This window comes from Peromyscus eremicus, chromosome 7 (genome assembly GCF_949786415.1).
Source record: "Peromyscus eremicus chromosome 7, PerEre_H2_v1, whole genome shotgun sequence".
NCBI classification, from domain to species: domain Eukaryota; kingdom Metazoa; phylum Chordata; class Mammalia; order Rodentia; family Cricetidae; genus Peromyscus; species Peromyscus eremicus.
The window spans coordinates 4,443,286-4,461,057 of NC_081422.1; the positions used below are offsets into that span (position 1 = coordinate 4,443,286).

The 17,772-nt window shown below is 41.0% G+C and overlaps 1 protein-coding gene across 1 annotated transcript in view; it reads right to left on the minus strand.

The window, feature by feature from the left end:
• Dync2h1 (dynein cytoplasmic 2 heavy chain 1) overlaps positions 1 to 17,772 on the minus strand; it is a 228,876-nt gene that overhangs the window by 70,571 nt on the left and 140,533 nt on the right. Inside the window, exons 70-74 of the mRNA XM_059267214.1 lie at positions 11,152 to 11,217; positions 9,891 to 9,941; positions 8,519 to 8,596; positions 5,450 to 5,581; positions 4,478 to 4,550 (exon numbers count right to left, since the gene is read on the minus strand). Of these exons, the coding sequence (XP_059123197.1) occupies positions 4,478 to 4,550; positions 5,450 to 5,581; positions 8,519 to 8,596; positions 9,891 to 9,941; positions 11,152 to 11,217 (400 nt within the window). The remainder of the gene's footprint in view (positions 1 to 4,477; positions 4,551 to 5,449; positions 5,582 to 8,518; positions 8,597 to 9,890; positions 9,942 to 11,151; positions 11,218 to 17,772) is intronic.

A 17,772-nucleotide genomic window follows, 5' to 3' on the forward strand; every position in this document is an offset into this window, starting at 1 on the left:
AGACCACATGTGACCATCCCACTTCCTCTCCCTTACTCTGGTGGCAGTCCTCCCTTTTCTGCCTGGCTTAACCCTATTATGGGACCAGTCGTTTTCATTTGTCTATTTTTTTCTTCTAGTCCCTTGTCTTCTCTGCTCCCTCTAGGAAAGGATTTTCGAGATCTCCTGGGTGGTGGTCAACTGAATGCTTTTTCACCCATACCTCTCACTGAGTACAAGCCCACCGGCTCCCAACTCTCCCTCCCCACATTGTCCCATGCCAACAGGAATTAGGCAGATTTGAACTGGTGCCCATATACCCAAAAAGATCAGGATATTGTTCAGTTGGAGCCTATGGCTCCCTCTACAGGGCCCTAGAAGCCCCATTCTCATTCTCATTCTCTCTTTAGCCCCACCCCTCTTTCTCTCTCTCTCTCTCTCTCTCTCTCTCTCTCTCTCTCTCTCTCTCTCTCTCCAAACCTCTGTTTGAGAGAGAGGAAAGGCACCACAAAGCCCAGCTCTGCAATCTTGGAGGATATTGCAGCTTCTTTCCCTGAAGGTGCCAGCTGCCCAAGTTCCTGCCTAAGCACTCAGCTTTTGACAATACTTGGGCACAAACCCAACTTGTGATTGTCATCACCCCTTGCCTACAATCTATAAAACTTTCCTGCCTTAGCTTGGGTGTGTGACTTCTCTAGCCTCAATCTCTGAGACCAGAGAACCTATATGGGAGCTGCTTTGCTCAATATACCTGTTATACTTTTTCAATTCAGCTTGATCTTGCTTACTGCATTGGTGGAGAAACATATAACTGGGGGTAAGGTTGGGGCAGAAAACTTGTTAGTCTTTTCCTCAATTTCTTTAAGGAGTTTTTCATTTTTCTCTTTAAGAATCTCTATCATCTTCATAAAGTTGTTTTTAAGGTAATTTTCTTGTGCTTCAGCTATGTTGGAATATTCAGATCTTGCTGTCATAGGATAGCTGAGCTCTGTTGGTACTAGACTGCCCTGGCTGCTGTTGATTGTATTTTTACACTGGTGTTTAGACATCTGGGTTTGGGATGATTAGTTCTAGTCCCTGATTTCTGAGTTTGTCTATGTTGGACTGGTGTTTTGTTCCTTGGTTTCTGCCTCCTCTTTGATTTTCTAGTCTTTGAGGCACAGATTTCTAGCAGCTGGTGTGATCTCTGTCCAAGTTGGGAGTTGGCCTTCTGGTGGTTAGCTTGGCCTTTGGTGCAGCAGGGGGTCTCTGTTGATCTGATGTGGCCTGCTCCTGAGTGGCAGGAATCAGCTGGAATTGAGGACAGGGTCTAGCAGAGGCAGCAGCTATGAGCTGGGAAGGCCTGGACCACAGGAAGGGTTTCAGGAAACAGAGTCCAGGGAGCAGGGTAGCTCAGCTGGCAGGCAGGTCACTCACTGACTCTGACTGGAGTGGCCTACACCTGAGTGGTGGAGGTCCACTGGGCTATGTTAACTAATTTTAAATTGTTATTAATCACACAATTTTGAGAACTAATAAAAATATTTTGTACTTATGGTAACATACTAAGACATAGATCTATTCAGAATGGGGATGTAGTTGAGATAGGGCTTGCCAAGCATGCATAAAGTCCTAGGCCCTTTCCCCAGCACCTGTATTAAACAGGTGTTGTGGTGCAGGCCTATAATCCCAGCACTAAGAAGGGAGAGACAGGAGGAACAAAATTAAGATCATCCTCAGCTACATAGTGAGTTCAAGGCCAGCCTGGCCCACATGACTGAAAAAAAAAAAAACAAGAAGAAAGCTGAAATATACTTGCTCAAACATGATTTCATTTATGTATTCATAAACTCAAATACATATTCTAGGACAACTGAATTAAATAAATAGTCTTATTTAATAAAACAAAAATCTTAAAAAATATGCATGATCATGACTCACCAACTAAAATCACCATACTTAATTTAAGAACTAATTCAGGACATGGAACAGAATCATACACACTGCAGCTGTTGAACTAGTAAAAATCAGGGAGACATGACGTTTTTAAAACAGCAATCTGAATGAGAATATCTAATAGCCTTAAAAAGGAATTGAAGTTATAAAAATGTTATGGTAAAAGACAAATTACTGGAGGAAAAAAAAAACCTGGTTCTTGGATAGAACAAGCAAGAAAATCCCACACTGTAATAAAGAACACACATCTGTATGTATAAAAAATAAGAAAGCTATGGAGATTTATGTTAATGACAAAAAAACAGGTACTTTTTTATTAGTCATCCATCTCCTGAGAATACTATGATTGGCATCTATTAAGTGGCAAAATATGTCAAAATATAATAAAGACACTTTGTTATGAAATCACTGCTGACGAAGTTCCAGGCCGTTGTGAACTGCCTGATGTGGGCGCTGAGAACCGAATGTGGGCCCTCTATAAGAGCAGCATGCTCTCTTAACTGCCGAGCCATCTCTCTAGGTTAGGAATCTGTATTTAATTCTGAGAATTTGGGAAAGACTTTAAAGATTTTATGCAAGAAAGATTTCTTTTGGGTTTCAGAGATTGTACAGCTTCCAGAGGGGAGTGGCTGCAAACCAAACCAAACCACAGCAGGGAAAGAAAGAAGGAAGAGCCCCTTGTGTGAGTGCGGTATGTTCTCCACGCTTCTGTAAGACAAAGCTGGGCCTTCTGTGGCATGTTTTGTAACTGGAAGAGCAAGCCATTCCTAAGCAAATAACAAAATGCCAGATTCTGACGTGGTTACAGAGGAAAGCAGTGTGATGAAGGAGAAGACAAGAGAGTGAGATGCTATTTTTCCAAAATGAAGAGGGAAATATTTATGTAACAGCTGGAAAAGGCAATGAGGGAGAAAGCCGGGTAAAACTATAGGAGAAGAACAGTGGCTGCAAAGGTCCTGGAATGCCAGAATCATGCCTGTGCAAAGGAATGAAAGCCATTATTAGACTACAACGTGAGTGAAGAGGCCATGGGATCTGCAGGAAGAGCAGCAAAGACATCATGAGGATGCCTGGGAAGACAGATGCCATCAGGGTTTGCCCAAGAATAGTCATCTGATTCAGGGTGTGCCACGACACTCTAGCTACTGTGGGAACAACGGAAGGTGAAGAGAACAGAGTCTGAGGGAAGCCACCTCACTCCTACAGTGGTGACTTCAGCAAAGGGGCAGACAGCAGAGAAAAGTAAGTGGGTTCTGGAAATACTCTGAAGACAGAAGACACAAATGAAAACTATGGCACAACTGCAGTGACAGATTATGGTGACAATTTACTTAAGTCGTAGTGGTAAACTAAACAAACAGGGTTAGAACCTAAATAATGCAAGTAAACTATAAAGGAGATAGGGTAACTGAAGTGAATTTGGGAAGTTTTAATCTGAGATGTCAATTAGATGCTAGGACAGAAAATTAAAAACATCCATGTCAGTTGCACTAGCCTTGTGTGTCTATTAGACATGCACAGACAACAGACAAGCACGTGGTAGCAGGAGCCTGGAATCCTCAGCTCCAAGGTCAGGGATTTCAGGCGTGCATCATGACATCCAGCTGTTTTCATACTTTCCTTAACAGTTTTTATTAAATTTTCTTACAGAAATGGAATTATTTCCGGGGGGGTGACAAGTTTTAATTCTTTGGACAATACTCTTTGAAAGGCTGAAAAAACTATAGTCTGAAAAGCAAAAAAACCTCAATATTTTGTTTTAGGTTATGCTAAAATTACTAATTTTGAAGGTTATATTTCTGAAGGCTATAGTATATTTTATTGTCACTATAATTTTTTTCCATTTTGCCACTAACATTTGAATGCCTTTTTTGTAACCCTTAAAACAAATAAAAGTAAAAAATACTTTCATTAGAAAAATTTTTAAAAACTCAGTATTTTTACCTTGTTAAATATGGAATGTCAATTATGTAATTTAATTAAACACTGAATACAATTATGTCCAATAAGGAGAAATATATTTCTAACTAAGTGGCGATTATAAGTCACATGAATAATAAAAATAAATAATAAAAGACCTGAAAATATTTCTACTAGGATCAGCATAAATGAACTATTAGTTCAAAAGCAGTGCCCCAGTGCTGTGGGATGTATGGCAAATGTGTTGCTGATTAATCAATAAAACACTGATTGGCCATTGGCTAGGCAGGAAGTATAGGCGGGGCAAGGAGGAGAATAAAGCTGGGAAGTGGAAGGCTGAGTCAGAAAGACACTGCCAGCCGCCACGATGACAGACAGCATGTGAAGATGCCGGTAAGCCACAAGCCACGTGGCAAGGTATAGATTTATAGAAATGGATTAATTTAAGCTATAAGAACAGTTAACAAGAAGCCTGCCATGGCCATACAGTTTGTAACCAATATAAGTCTCTGTGTTTACTTGGTCGGGTCTGAGCAGCTGTGGGACTGGCAGGTGAGAGAGATTTGCCCTGACTGTGGGCCAGTCAGGAAAACTCTAGCAACACCCCAGGTCAGAGGTAGAATCTGCAAAGGTCTATGCTTACCCAGGGTCTTACAGGCAAACAGAGCCATGGCGCTCTGCAGTCTGTCTGGTCGTAGAGCCTGAACGACAAGAACCTGAAACAAAATGGAGCATTTTGTAAATAGACATTTCTCAGCAGCATTAACTAAACAACAGTTAATGATTACTAATTAATGTTTACAGAAATACAAGAGTAACCAATGTTGCATACTATTTACTATGCTTGAAACTGTCACAACAGTTATGAGCCAAGACTTCCCTTTTATGTCAAAAATTCCTTAAAGGATGACTGAGATATGTCTTCCTGATCATATAAAGGGCCAGTGGCTGGTGAAGAAGGCAGGGTAAATGTTTAGCATCTGGCAGCTGCCTGCCTGACATCTGAATTATGTTTCTGCTGATTTCTGTGTATCTGTAACATTCCTTTGATGTGCAAATGTTCCTTTTCAGATGGTTTGTTGTTTGGTTTAAGCATATCTGCTGAGATAGCATTCACTGCACAAGAAAACAAAATGAATTGGCTTCCATAATGGACAGCTCAGAGAAGAGGCAAGTGAAGGAGCATTTCCTAGGGTGCTGATCTCCAGAGTCATTTGCCAAGGTCACGTTAAAGACACCCATTGAGGGACCTCAAGGCTTTCTTTTGAAATGGAGTTTTAAAAGTTTACTTTCCTTCACATTAAATCCTCTCCTTAGATAGAACTCTTTAAAATAAGTGAATGAAGAATGCATATGATTTATAGTTTAGTCACTTTGTTAAAGACTTGGTCCAGAGGCAGAGAGAGTAACAAGAGGTACAGAGGGACACCCACTTAGAAATGTTGCCAGGGCTCTGTCTGGATAAGGTGGCCAAAGCAGAAAGTCCTTCTTCCTGCATGTGGATGAAGTTACACAATACACTAAAAGCAAAGCTTTTACTTAAACGGCATCTCATGGGCAAGAGAAACATCACAGTTTTGACTTTGTTCTGCACTTGGATAGCATTACACTTTACCTGCTGAAATAAGGAAACTTTCTTTGCAAGAATTGATGGAAACTCCTGTTCACACATTGAGTGATGGTAGTATGTACGCCAAAGTGCCATGTCTTCAAAGCAGAGGGTCTGGTAGAGACTGGGGAGAGCGATCTAAAATGGAAACTATCACATGTAAGGAGCTGCAACCATATACACATAAACATACTTTAGAAAAACTACAAAAGCCAAAGAAAACTAATCAGATGCTTATTACTTGTTTTCTACTTTGTAATAGCTTGTCTCACATTTCATGGTTAGAAACAGCATGTTGAACTCACCCACATTAAAGCCAGTAAAGCACTCCCAAGACAGTATTCTATCAATCAATATTCATAAGAGATATTTTCTGCACACAAAGACATTGGTACCATCATCAAAACATGCAAGACCTCAGGACAGCACAGCTAAGCTCATGTTAAAGTGAAAGTGCATCTCTAGTAACAAGGATGCTCTTTCTAACCAAACTTTGCTATGGTGCTACTGGGGGCATCTCACTTGGGTTTCAGTTTAAGCCTTTCTCAGTGGAAGACTTTGTGGAAGTCTTATCAAGACATTTCTACAGCAGCTTAATAAGAATCCCATCTTCAGTCTCTCATCTACTTCCTTCCTCCCACCTTTGGTCACTCTCAACAAGAATCATGCAAAGTGAGTTGAGCCAGAGTTCTTTCTTCTTCAGCTGCAGTTGGTTCTTGGGGACACTAAAACCCAGCAACCCTCCTTGTTCACTGCCTGCTTTCTTACTAGTCCACGTCTTCTTCTAAACTGAACTCAGTACACTATACTGAACTCCTGACCTACAGTGTGTTTGTGTGTGTGTGTGAGAGAGAATTTCGAAATAAAATTTACCTTTACAGCTTTACCTTCTGTTCAACTCTGGTATTTTGTAACATCAGCAAATCTTTCAGAAAGCATGTCTTCTATAAACCATATTTGCTTATGTATCTATATGTGACCACATAGGGGTTTTTTGCCTCTAAATGTTCAAACCCACATTGCTAGTTCATAAGTGTCAGTTCAACACTTAGTTTTTGCCTTAAACAATACCACCTCTCAGAGATTTACCCAAATACATCCATTCCTTCTATCTCAATGTTCCCCTTTCCCCAAATTTTTCCAAGAATGGAAAAATATGAATAGAAGTGTAAATCTGTGCAGACAGATGTTTTCTTTTAAAACAATAGACGACCTGTATCTGTAGAACAGAATTCCATGCATAGACACATGCATCAAGACTGTTAGGAGACTCTATCTAGTATCTGTAGTCACATCTAAATAATATTTTGTGTTGGTAACATTTCATATGTAACCTAACTAAAATTAAACAAAGAAACTTAACAATTCACATTTAACTTATTCAGTTTTAATAAATGATTCTAACTCTGGATAATATCTGATAGTTGTCTGTTAGCTTCATAACAACTGGCATCAAAGTCCCATCACTACGAACACTGGTGCACTATACATTACATAATCATTCCACTATCAGCCAGTCCTTTGAGATGGGCAATGGATGTAGCAGTTGGTGTGTCCTGTGGATCTTGTGTAGAGCCAACCATATCAAATGGCAATTTTCTGGTATGTTCTTGACAATGAGTTTGTTTGAGGAAGAGTTTCTTAGTATACAAAATAAACATTTGCCATCCGTTAATGTTAAAGAAAACCACAGCTGCATAAATAGTTAAGAGGTAAGAACAGTTCTGATTCAAGGCTATTACAATGGGAAGATAACGATTCACAACAGGTTCAATTCTTAGCAGAACTCAGAAAATCCAAATGTATATAGCCAAGAAGCAGGACTGAAGTCAGTAAATAAAGAGTTACTGAGAAAACTTCAGGGGTAAGGGAAGTTCTGGCTAAATGAACTCACTAGGATTACAGATCAGGGTGAGATGGCAGAGATTTCATGGCTCATTCTACGCAGAACATGGGAGAATTCTGAGCAAACCACAGACTACTGAGTTCTTGGTAAAATAAGACTTCACAGTAAAATACACAGAGAGGTATAGGGGAAAGGCCAGCAGGTTGATTTCAGTGAGGTCACCTAAAAAACTCTGGCCATTGACATTATAATGGCCAATGATAAACATAAAAGTGAATAATCAATGAAGAGAATAACATGATATGAAGAGAAACCCACTCATTTCATCAACAAAAATTTATAGAGAAAAATGCATACAGTGTAGTGGTAAAAGACCCCAGGCTGTGAAGCACAGACATCAGCTTTGCATCCTGCCTCCTTCACTGTCAATCACTTCAAATTAATGTGATCACAGCAGCTGCCTTTGACGCTGTTGGAACTACGTAATAAGAGAACCACTTTCAACCTCTGCAGAGCAGCTCAGATTGAGCCACCTACAATTGCTTTACTGTTTTCTCTGTGGGCTACTGTGGTCCTATATTCCTTCTACTATACTATAAGGAAACTGTCCAAAGAAGGGAAAGAGGGAGCCACGTCAGTAGGATACGTTTGTCTTTCATTTCTACAAACACAATGCTTTGGGCTGAGCGATTAAAAATAAGCTGGAGGAGGCAGATACCACAGTAATTCTTTGGTATTTTAAAATAAGAGATTTTATATCCTTATTGCAGAAATATCAACACTGATATAAATAAGTTGCACATACACAATGTCAACACAAGTAAATCACACACAAAAATAAAATATCCTACAAAACAGGAAAGAAACATTTTCAACAGGAGCTGGGATATGGCTCGCTGGCTACAGTGCCAGCTACACAAACATGAGTTCAGAACCCCAGAGCATACACGAAGAGCCAGGCACGGTGGCTTGAGTCTGTAATTTTAGCTCTGGGTGTCACAAACACCAGGGATGCTGGTATTTGCTGGTCATTCCGTCTAACTCATTTTACCCAACTGGTAGGCTCTGGGCTCAGTAAGAGACCCTGTCTCAAAAAAAAAGGAAAGCAATAAAGTAAGACACTCACTCCACCATGACTTCTGACCTCCATATGTACCAGTACACATGTGCACAGACATACAATATACAAGCACATACACATGATTTAAAAAAATTAATAAAAAATGAACCTTCAATGTTGCCACAGCCCAGCTTCTCTCCTGATCGATCCAAGATGGAAGTTGATCACGAATTCTTTGCTGAGAGTCCTTCAGTAAAAGCAATTTTCCTTAATGAATTTGGTAAACTTCAAATTTTTTTTTTAAAAAAGCAATTGAGTAGCTATTTTTATTAACATATGTTTGAAAACATACTATATACTACTTCTTTATATTTATTACGTCACCATGGTAAAATTCTATGTAACACTGTTAGAGAGAAGATCACTGATATATAAAACATGGCATTCACTTTTTTTTTTTTTTTTTTTGGTTTTTCGAGACAGGGTTTCTCTGTATAGTTTTGGTCCCTGCCCTGAACCTCGCTCTGTAGTCCAGGCTGGCCTCGAACTCACAGAGATCCGCCTGGCTCTGCCTCCCAAGTGCTGGGATTAAAGGCGTGCGCCACCACCGCTAGCATTCACTCTTATTGTGCTTAACCGTCTATTTCACATAAGCACTAGGGGGACCTAGACTGTTAGTTCACAGGGCTGTTCCTTCACAGGAAGGAATACACGATCTGTTATCTGCCCAGAAAGCTGCATTCCTGCCTGCTGATCTTTGTGCTACCTGTGATGCCAGACACTCCCCCAAACCCTATCATAAGCTTGCTTTTATCAGTCCATCTATAGAAGCCATCTCTATGGACGTTGTCACATGTGCTTTAGAGAGATTCAATGTAGTCAAGTCCAGTCTTCATATTGTTTCTCTGTTCCTCAAGGAGATTTATGCATGCTTTATTGTGCACACAGGATTGGGTTAATTATCACTGGAAAAGTTTTCACCAAATTGTGCTGTGCTTAACTTAAATATGCCTAAAATAAACTCAGGGTTAGACTCCCAAAGTTTGTACCAACACCAGCTACTTAGTTGTGTTGAACCCAACTGCCTTCTTGCCTCCCACAGGGACCTGCTACAACGATTGTGCTGTATTTTCAATGCATCAGTTTCAAGATTATTATCTATTATTTGTTAAATACAAACTTTACTTAAAAACTGTAAGTTTCAATAGTTTATAAAGTTTAAAAACGTAATTTTAAAGCCTCAGTTACATAAGAAAAAATTAATTTTCCTTAAGACTATAACATTTTTCTTAAAACAAAATACAAATCCTGTGAAAAATAAGCAATGTTAAGATCTTAGTATTTAATAATTTTTCTCAAAAATTTAACTTTTCAAGGTCTAAAAAATATATTAAGCCCATTTTATAGTAAGGAAGCACAGGAAGCATATTCTAATAAAAGTATAATTGCAACAATAATTTTAAACTCCTATAATACAACTGTATTTCATAAAACCCAAGGCAAGAACTTTTGCCCTAGTGAGAAATCCCATTTTAACTCACAGCTTTGCGCAGCATGTCTCCAACAACCACACCTGTAAACGTATCCCATTCCTAGTGAAGAAAACACGAGGGACACAAAAAATATCAGAACACAACCAGCCAACAACATTGTCTTAAATTTCTTATAAAGCATCTCACGATGCAGCTTCCTCAGAACACAGGGAATGCACCTCCCATTTCTTCAAGTAGACCAGCACTGGAGAGTCATGTGCCACCAGAAAACATGCATGAAACCTACCAGAGCTAACTGTATTAAGACAGAAATGGATGAGCACCGTGTATGGCACACTCATCATCTAGACATTTAATTGTTGTTCTTTCATGCACTACTACTCACTACACATGCAGGCAAGTCCACCAAGATTAAAACTTGTTTGGGATGTGTAAATTAAGAAAGGTATTCCAGGAAGGGACAATAGTGCATATAAGGCCTGAAAACATACTAACTATAATTTTAAAAATTATATGAAAGATAGCTAAGTTAATAAAAATTATTAGAACCACATTAATAAATTCAGGAAAAAGTAAGCAAATGAGAGACAGCATGTGGAATTAGAAAAATGAAAGACAGGAAGAACAGTGAATGATCTATGTTCTTTAACTATCTGACATGAAAAACTATCTGAAAATTAAAACCTGACCAAGTAGAACTGGAGGCAATAGATTGAATTTGGTCTCTCTTAGCACCCTTGCTACTCAATTCTCCCTCTATATTTACACAATAATGAAAAAGAAAAACAAACACAATTCTTTTTTAATTTAGTTCTAGCTCAAGTGAGTATCATGAGTATTAGATGTGGTTAAATGACAGACCAGAAAAAGATGCTGGACAAAGAAGACAATGTGACCCTCTGGGCTCACGGGATACCTGTGCAGCCCCACCCCCACCCATTTTATCTGTTGACTCTTGATAAGTGAGCAGAGGAGAGACAATGTAGTTGTGTGCCAACGTTACCACTTTCTCCCTTTCTCAGTTGCTTAGAACAGGAAAGCCAGGAGGTTGGCTCTTATGATACCCTCAGGAAATGGCCTGGTTCACAGTACCACAAGTACCCTGGGAAATGACTTAGATCTGTCACCTGTAATCCTAAGTATACATCAGGGAAAAAGAACTTCACAACAGCATCTCACAGAAATCACTTAGAAAACATTAGTTAATATTTATACAACTTACAGCCTAAGTCATCTCTAGCCTAAGAAAAACCCTGTCTTAATGGATTTCTCTGTAGTATCAAGATTTCCTTCCTTCAATACTACTTACATTTTCTTGAAAAAGTTCAGGATGCATGCCTCGAACAAAATGCAAAGCAAACATCAACTGGTCAGCCTGCAAGGAAGAACAGGGTTACACTTTGCTATTTCTTAAAACATGTCTTTAAATTTTGGATGATATACTTCTGTTTTGTCTTTTTTTCACCAGTAATAACAAGTGACTTCAGGTCTACCAACACAGAACAAACCAAATACTCAAAATGTCTCTTAAAAGTAAACACAGTATTAATAAGATGATAAATACATTACTTTGATGCCTCTATCACTGTGTTATCCCTTATGACAGACATGTATCTACACACACACACAACTCACAGCATTACTATGTTTGTCTGGTCATTTTTTTTTCTTTACCAAGAAAGAACACTGCAGTCTCATCAGCCTCCGACCACCCACAGGGATCTACATCCTAAGGCTAATAACTGCTGTGCAAACGTGACCCCACACTGGCTGGAAGTGTGTGGTCAGGAACAGTGAGGCACTTAGTCTCCTCCTTGCTTCCTGACTTTAAGGAAAAACTTGGTGTCACACACCCTGATGCAAGATTGATACATGCTCTAATCCTCTTCCATCATTGTCAAAGGTAGAAATGGCAGAAGAAATCACTGTTTGATGTCCTGCTGGTTATCTAGCTGTAGTAATAAAATCCATAGCCACAATTTTTAACAAGGATATCATAAGGAAGAACCATGATTCAAGAATGAAACAAAACACACAGTGTATAGAGGGAGAGCAAGCATGTGTACAGCACATGAGCACATTATCCCAACCAAGTTCAAGTAACATTGCAGATTAATGAATCAAACTAAGAATTTTTGAAAGTCTTGGTTTTTTAAAGAAAATCTTGTCATCATTCACAATTGAGCAAATATTTTAGATTCCTAAAAATCTCTTATTGACTTTGCTTATCAGGTCAGAAATCTTCATCATTTTAGTTCATTGCCAATTTCTCAATATGTTTGGGTTCTGTTAGAATCTATTCTAATATATAAAAAACCCAATGGATTCTCTACTGGCTGAAGGAAGGAAGATAAACAAAAGATCAGTAGGACACTGAGTGTCTGCCACGTCCCATTAAATTACATACAACACTCCAGGAAATAACTAGAGGAACCCATTGGATTAGGGTTAGCATGGCGTGAGTCTTTATAGGACATTAGAGAACAAGTTCATAGTTGTATTGAGTGTTTCCCTGGTCATCTGCTGGCAAGAAATCTCAAGCATCAAGTAGAATGCTTTTGAATTGCAACTTCAACAATCTCTACATCCAAGTTAATTCTAAATCTCGGCCTCTTGCTCCATATAACAGAACAGTCCTACTGCAGGCATTAAATACACATAAGGTTCTTACCTACCACATCTATCAGGTAACACCACTCTGACATAAAGGCAGACTGATGGCAAGCTGCATGATATTGAAAGGGAAACATACATCAAAACTATTCTTCCAGTCTACAATTCTCAAGAGACAATAAAAACTGAAGTTACCAAATCTCAGTCTGTTCTACAGTAGTCAGTCCTTTCAAATTTGTTCAGTGAGAAGCACCAGGCTCCTGGCACCTGAGGAAGAAATCCCCATTCCACAGCAGAGGAGTCAGGACAGCACAGAACCCAAGTCCTTGCTAACTCTTGCACTTTAATGGGCGACTCTATGCACACTTAAGATGCTGTGAGGATAAGAGGGTGGAAAGGATGCAACACGGAAAGTTCCAGAATCATCTAAGTAGAAGAAAACTGTCTAAATTATCAAGACCCACTTCAATAGATACAGATTACTAAACACTGACCCAGAGAACAGCCATGTTTTTAATAGAAGAGTGTAAGTCACTAGTTCACAATCATGAGGTGTTAGCAATAGTTCATTTAAAACAGCATCCACCTGAACCTCACCAAATGAGCAGATTCAATTAGAAGGGAAGGCAGAGCAAAGTACACAGGAATATAAAAGGATCTTTCTACCTCTGAAGTCTCTGAGAGCAGCACTCCTCGAGGAAGAGGTAATCTAGGGACACATCCTCCCACAGCTCCCCTCAGTGCTCCTCCACAGCCCTCAGTGCTCCTCCCACAGCTCCCCTCAGTGCTCCTCCCACAGCTCCCCTCAGTGCTCCTCCACAGCTCCCCTCAGTGCTCCTCCACAGCTCCCCTCAGTGCTCCTCCCACAGCTCCCCTCAGTGCTCCTCCACAGCTCCCCTCAGTGCTCCTCCACAGCTCCCCTCAGTGCTCCTCCCACAGCTCCCCTCAGTGCTCCTCCACAGCTCCCCTCAGTGCTCCTCCCACAGCTCCCCTCAATGCTCCCCTCAGTGCTCCTCCCACAGCTCCTCCCAGGGCTCCTCCCAGGGCTCCTCCACAGCTCCCCTCAGTGCTCCTCCACAGCTCCCCTCAGTGCTCCTCCCACAGCTCCCCTCAGTGCTCCTCCACAGCTCCCCTCAGTGCTCCTCCCACAGCTCCCCTCAATGCTCCCCTCAGTGCTCCTCCCACAGCTCCCCTCAGTGCTCCCCTCAGTGCTCCTCCCACAGCTCCCCTCAGTGCTGCTCCCACAGCTCCCCTCAGTGCTGCTCCCACAGCTCCCCTCAGTGCTCCTCCCACAGCTCCCCTCAGTGCTCCTCCCACAGCTCCCCTCAGTGCTCCCCTCAATGCTCCTCCCACAGCTCTCCTCAGTGCTCCCCTCAGTGCTCCTCCCACAGCTCCCCTCAGTGCTCCCCTCAATGCTCCTCCCACGGCTCCCCTCAGTGCTCCCCTCAGTGCTCCTCCCACAGCTCCCCTCAGTGCTCCTCCACAGCTCCCCTCAGTGCTCCTCCCACAGCTCCCCTCAGTGCTCCCCTCAATGCTCCTCCCACAGCTCCCCTCAGTGCTCCCCTCAGTGCTCCTCCCACAGCTCCTCCCAGGGCTCCTCCCACAGCTCCCCTCAGTGCTCCTCCACAGCTCCCCTCAGTGCTCCTCCACAGCTCCCCTCAGTGCTCCTCCCACAGCTCCCCTCAGTGCTCCTCCCACAGCTCCCCTCAGTGCTCCTCCACAGCTCCCCTCAGTGCTCCTCCCACAGCTCCCCTCAGTGCTCCTCCCACAGCTCCCCTCAGTGCTCCTCCCACAGCTCCCCTCAGTGCTCCTCCCACAGCTCCCCTCAGTGCTCCCCCACAGCTCCCCTCAGTGCTCCTCTCTGAGCCCTGAGTGCTCCATCCAGAGCTGCTCCCAGTGTTCTCTGAAAAGGTCCCCAGTGCTTCTCTCCAGTGCTTCCTCCTGCTCCTCCAATTCCCTCACAGAGCTCCCCCAGTGCTCTTCCCAGAGCTCCTCTCAGAATTCCCCTGTGCTCCTCCCAAAGCCCCCATAGCTCTTCCCAGTGATCCTCCCACAGCTCCCCCAAATCTCTCCCCAATGCTCCCCAACAGTGCTCTCCAAATGCCCCTCCCAGCACCTGCTCCAGCGTTTCTGCCCCAGAGTGCCCTCTTCCCCACACTCTCTCATCATAGTGGAAACCTACACACTCAGTTTATTTATCCAAAAAGATCAATGGGGGGAATACTAAAAGCAAATGTGACTTTCACGTACTTTTATATTTATGGTAAGTTTGGGGAACCAAATATGTAATTTATACATTTCATTAAGTAAGTACTGAAATAAGTATCCTGACCTCCTGCAGGAAGTGAAATAGGACAGCCAGTCACCTAGGCGGGAAATGGCACAGCCAGTCGCCTAGGCAGAAATGGCTAGACAGCTTTCTCTACTTGGTTCAGTTTAGTAAAAGTCCACATTATCTGTTATAAAACAGATAAATCATTTTCTGTTCCAAGTCAACCTGCATTCAGTTTGATGTGACCTGAATACTAGTCCATCTTATATCTGGAGTCCACTGTAGCCACACTATTGTCACCAACATGACAGCAGAACTGCATAAGGGCCACTCTGGCAAGCAGTTTAGTGTCGTGCTGACACCTACAAACCCAGAAAGCTTTCTTTCATAAGGACACGAAACCACTTCTACCTACATTAATGCTACAGTATAAATTCTAAGGAATCTATCTCGTAGTTTATGATTGATGCACTTCCTCAACTTCCATCATTACTCAAACACTATGGAATCCTGAAATTATACTCCATAGTGACAGAAATGAATTTTACAAAGCAGCCATTTTATCTATTAAAAAATATTTTAGAAATTGTGGATCACAGTGACATTTTTAGGACTTGCCAATTGTTCACAATAGACAAATATTACTCAAAGCAGGCAATAAGAGACTACAATTGCACACTAGAAGATTGAAGTCAGGCTTCTCAGCCTCTCTCCTATTCTGACTAAAAGCTGCTTAGCACAACCTGAAGTGTTTTTAAAGGATAAAGTGACTTTAGAGAAGCAAGCTTCCACAGAGTCCGCTGAAACACTAAATTATGTTGGTGCTAATACTGACCCTTTGCCAATTATATTATAAACTATATGACATGGGCATTAACAGCTTTGAGCCTGAATTATTACAAATAAGAACATATAAACTGAAATACAAAAATACAAGCTGAAAGTAACAATAAAAGTGGAGTTAATACAGTAAAAGTTTTATGTTATTTTTAGTTTTAAAACATTTTTCCTTGAAAATTTCAAACATGTATCTTGATTCTATCTACTCCCAACTCCCTCCCACCAATTCCTCTCAGCCGCTCTGCAACATATATCCGTCCCAACTTCATGCCCTCTGTTGTATGTGTGTGTGTATCCCCCAGGTTGATAAGCATGCAAAAAAAAAGGATGCTTTCAACTACCCATGGGTCAGAGTACCAACTAGTTCAAGCATGAACAAGCAAAATTCTCCACAAGAATATGTGATAATATTCAGCAACATTTAGAAAGTATGACTCTTAGACAAGCAATTATACTTCTACCCAGAAATCTACCAAATCAAAATACTTACTTAAATCTGCAAAGACGCAGGCAGACCTATACACAGTACAGTCACTCACAAAAGCCAAAATGCAAACAAATCCTACTGTCATGTAAAAGAGATGTCAAAAAGGACATCCAAAGTGCTCCAGCCCAAACCTCTGTCTGAGTCCTGAAAACTGCACAGTAGAAAATTTCACACACACCCTCATGTACTAAGTCAGAATCAAAGCACAGGCACACTAAAAATACTATGTAAAAATTACTTCCAGACCACAGGTAATTTTTTAATATGAAAAAATAAAGTTTGTACTCAAACTTTTAGTACAACTCCAAGATATTTCATTATTTATGTGAAAGTATTCCCAAAGCCAAAACTGTCTAAATGAAACACTATACAGCATTTTGGAAAGGGGTCACTCAAACCCATGTGACAGTATCATGGACCACGCAACTATGAAAATCAATGAGGTTCAGTATTTATAGTCATGGAAAGATCTTTGAGACCAACTGCAAAGACAGGGCAGTACAGGAAAAAATGCAGGAAGGAAAAGTTTCTAACTACTTTTAGGTATTTAAACACAAGTATATAAGGAGAAAACCAGACTACAAGGCACAAACTGATTTAGTTTAATGAATCAAGAAGAAATGGAGAATAAGTCTTCAATGTTTTTTCTGTTATAGTTCCATATAGACTTTGAAATCTTCTGAAAATATTTCCAAGTTTTAATCATGAAATGAAATTTTGGCTATTAGAGGAGATAATATATTATACAAGTGTCAGGGATCACATGCTCTGTAACTGATGGATTGCACCACTGTAAAAGGTCATCCTCGAATTCAGGGTAACAACATCTAGGGCAACAGGGCTTTGCCATATCTGCTCATAATTCGCAATCTTCCACAACTTAAAATCGAAGTCTAAGGGGAGGTTTCAGAACCTTAATGAGCCGTAAGCCCTTTGAAAGGAAAATGGACAGTTACCACTGAAAGAGGAATTTGGTACAAACACCTACTCTAAGAGCAGAAGTTCTGCACAGTCCTGCAAAGGTGCACTTAGGCTCTGCTCTGCCTCAACTAACACAACGCAGTTTTCAGGATTTCCTGAGTCTACGTGACTGAACTGTGCTAACAACTCCTCAGACTCGGGTACTTGACTTTGTGGGAGCTCTTTATGTTGTGAGCTGACCCCAAGGACTGTTTCTAAAGGTCTGAACTTGGTTCTCTTCATCAAATTTTCTAAGTCTCAGGAGTCTCTCATTGCACACTGTTCTAGATCCTTTCTAAGAGGAAGACATCCTCAGAAAGTTACACTTTGTACGTAACTCAAAAGCCAGCAACTCTTTGCCCTGTGACTCTAGTAACTGTTGTAGAATATTATTTTAAGATGTGTTACATTTGTTTATTATTTGTTTAATGATGCAAGGATGTGTTGCATAAAATAATGTTGCATTTGTTTAACTCTGTGAAGCTGTGTTACTGTGCCTGTCTAAAACAACTGATGGTCTAATAAAGAACTGAAAGGCCAAAAGCAAGGCAGGAGAAAAGATAGGAGGGGCTGGCAGGCAGAGAGAATAAACAGGAGGAGAAATCTGGGAGGAAAAGAGCAAGGAATGAGAGAGGAAGGAGGAGGACTCTAGGGCCAGCCACCCAGCCGCCCAGCCACCCACAGAGTAAGAGTGAAAATAAGATTACAGAAATAAGAAAAAGAAAAAAGCCCAGAGGCAAAAGGTACATGGGATAATT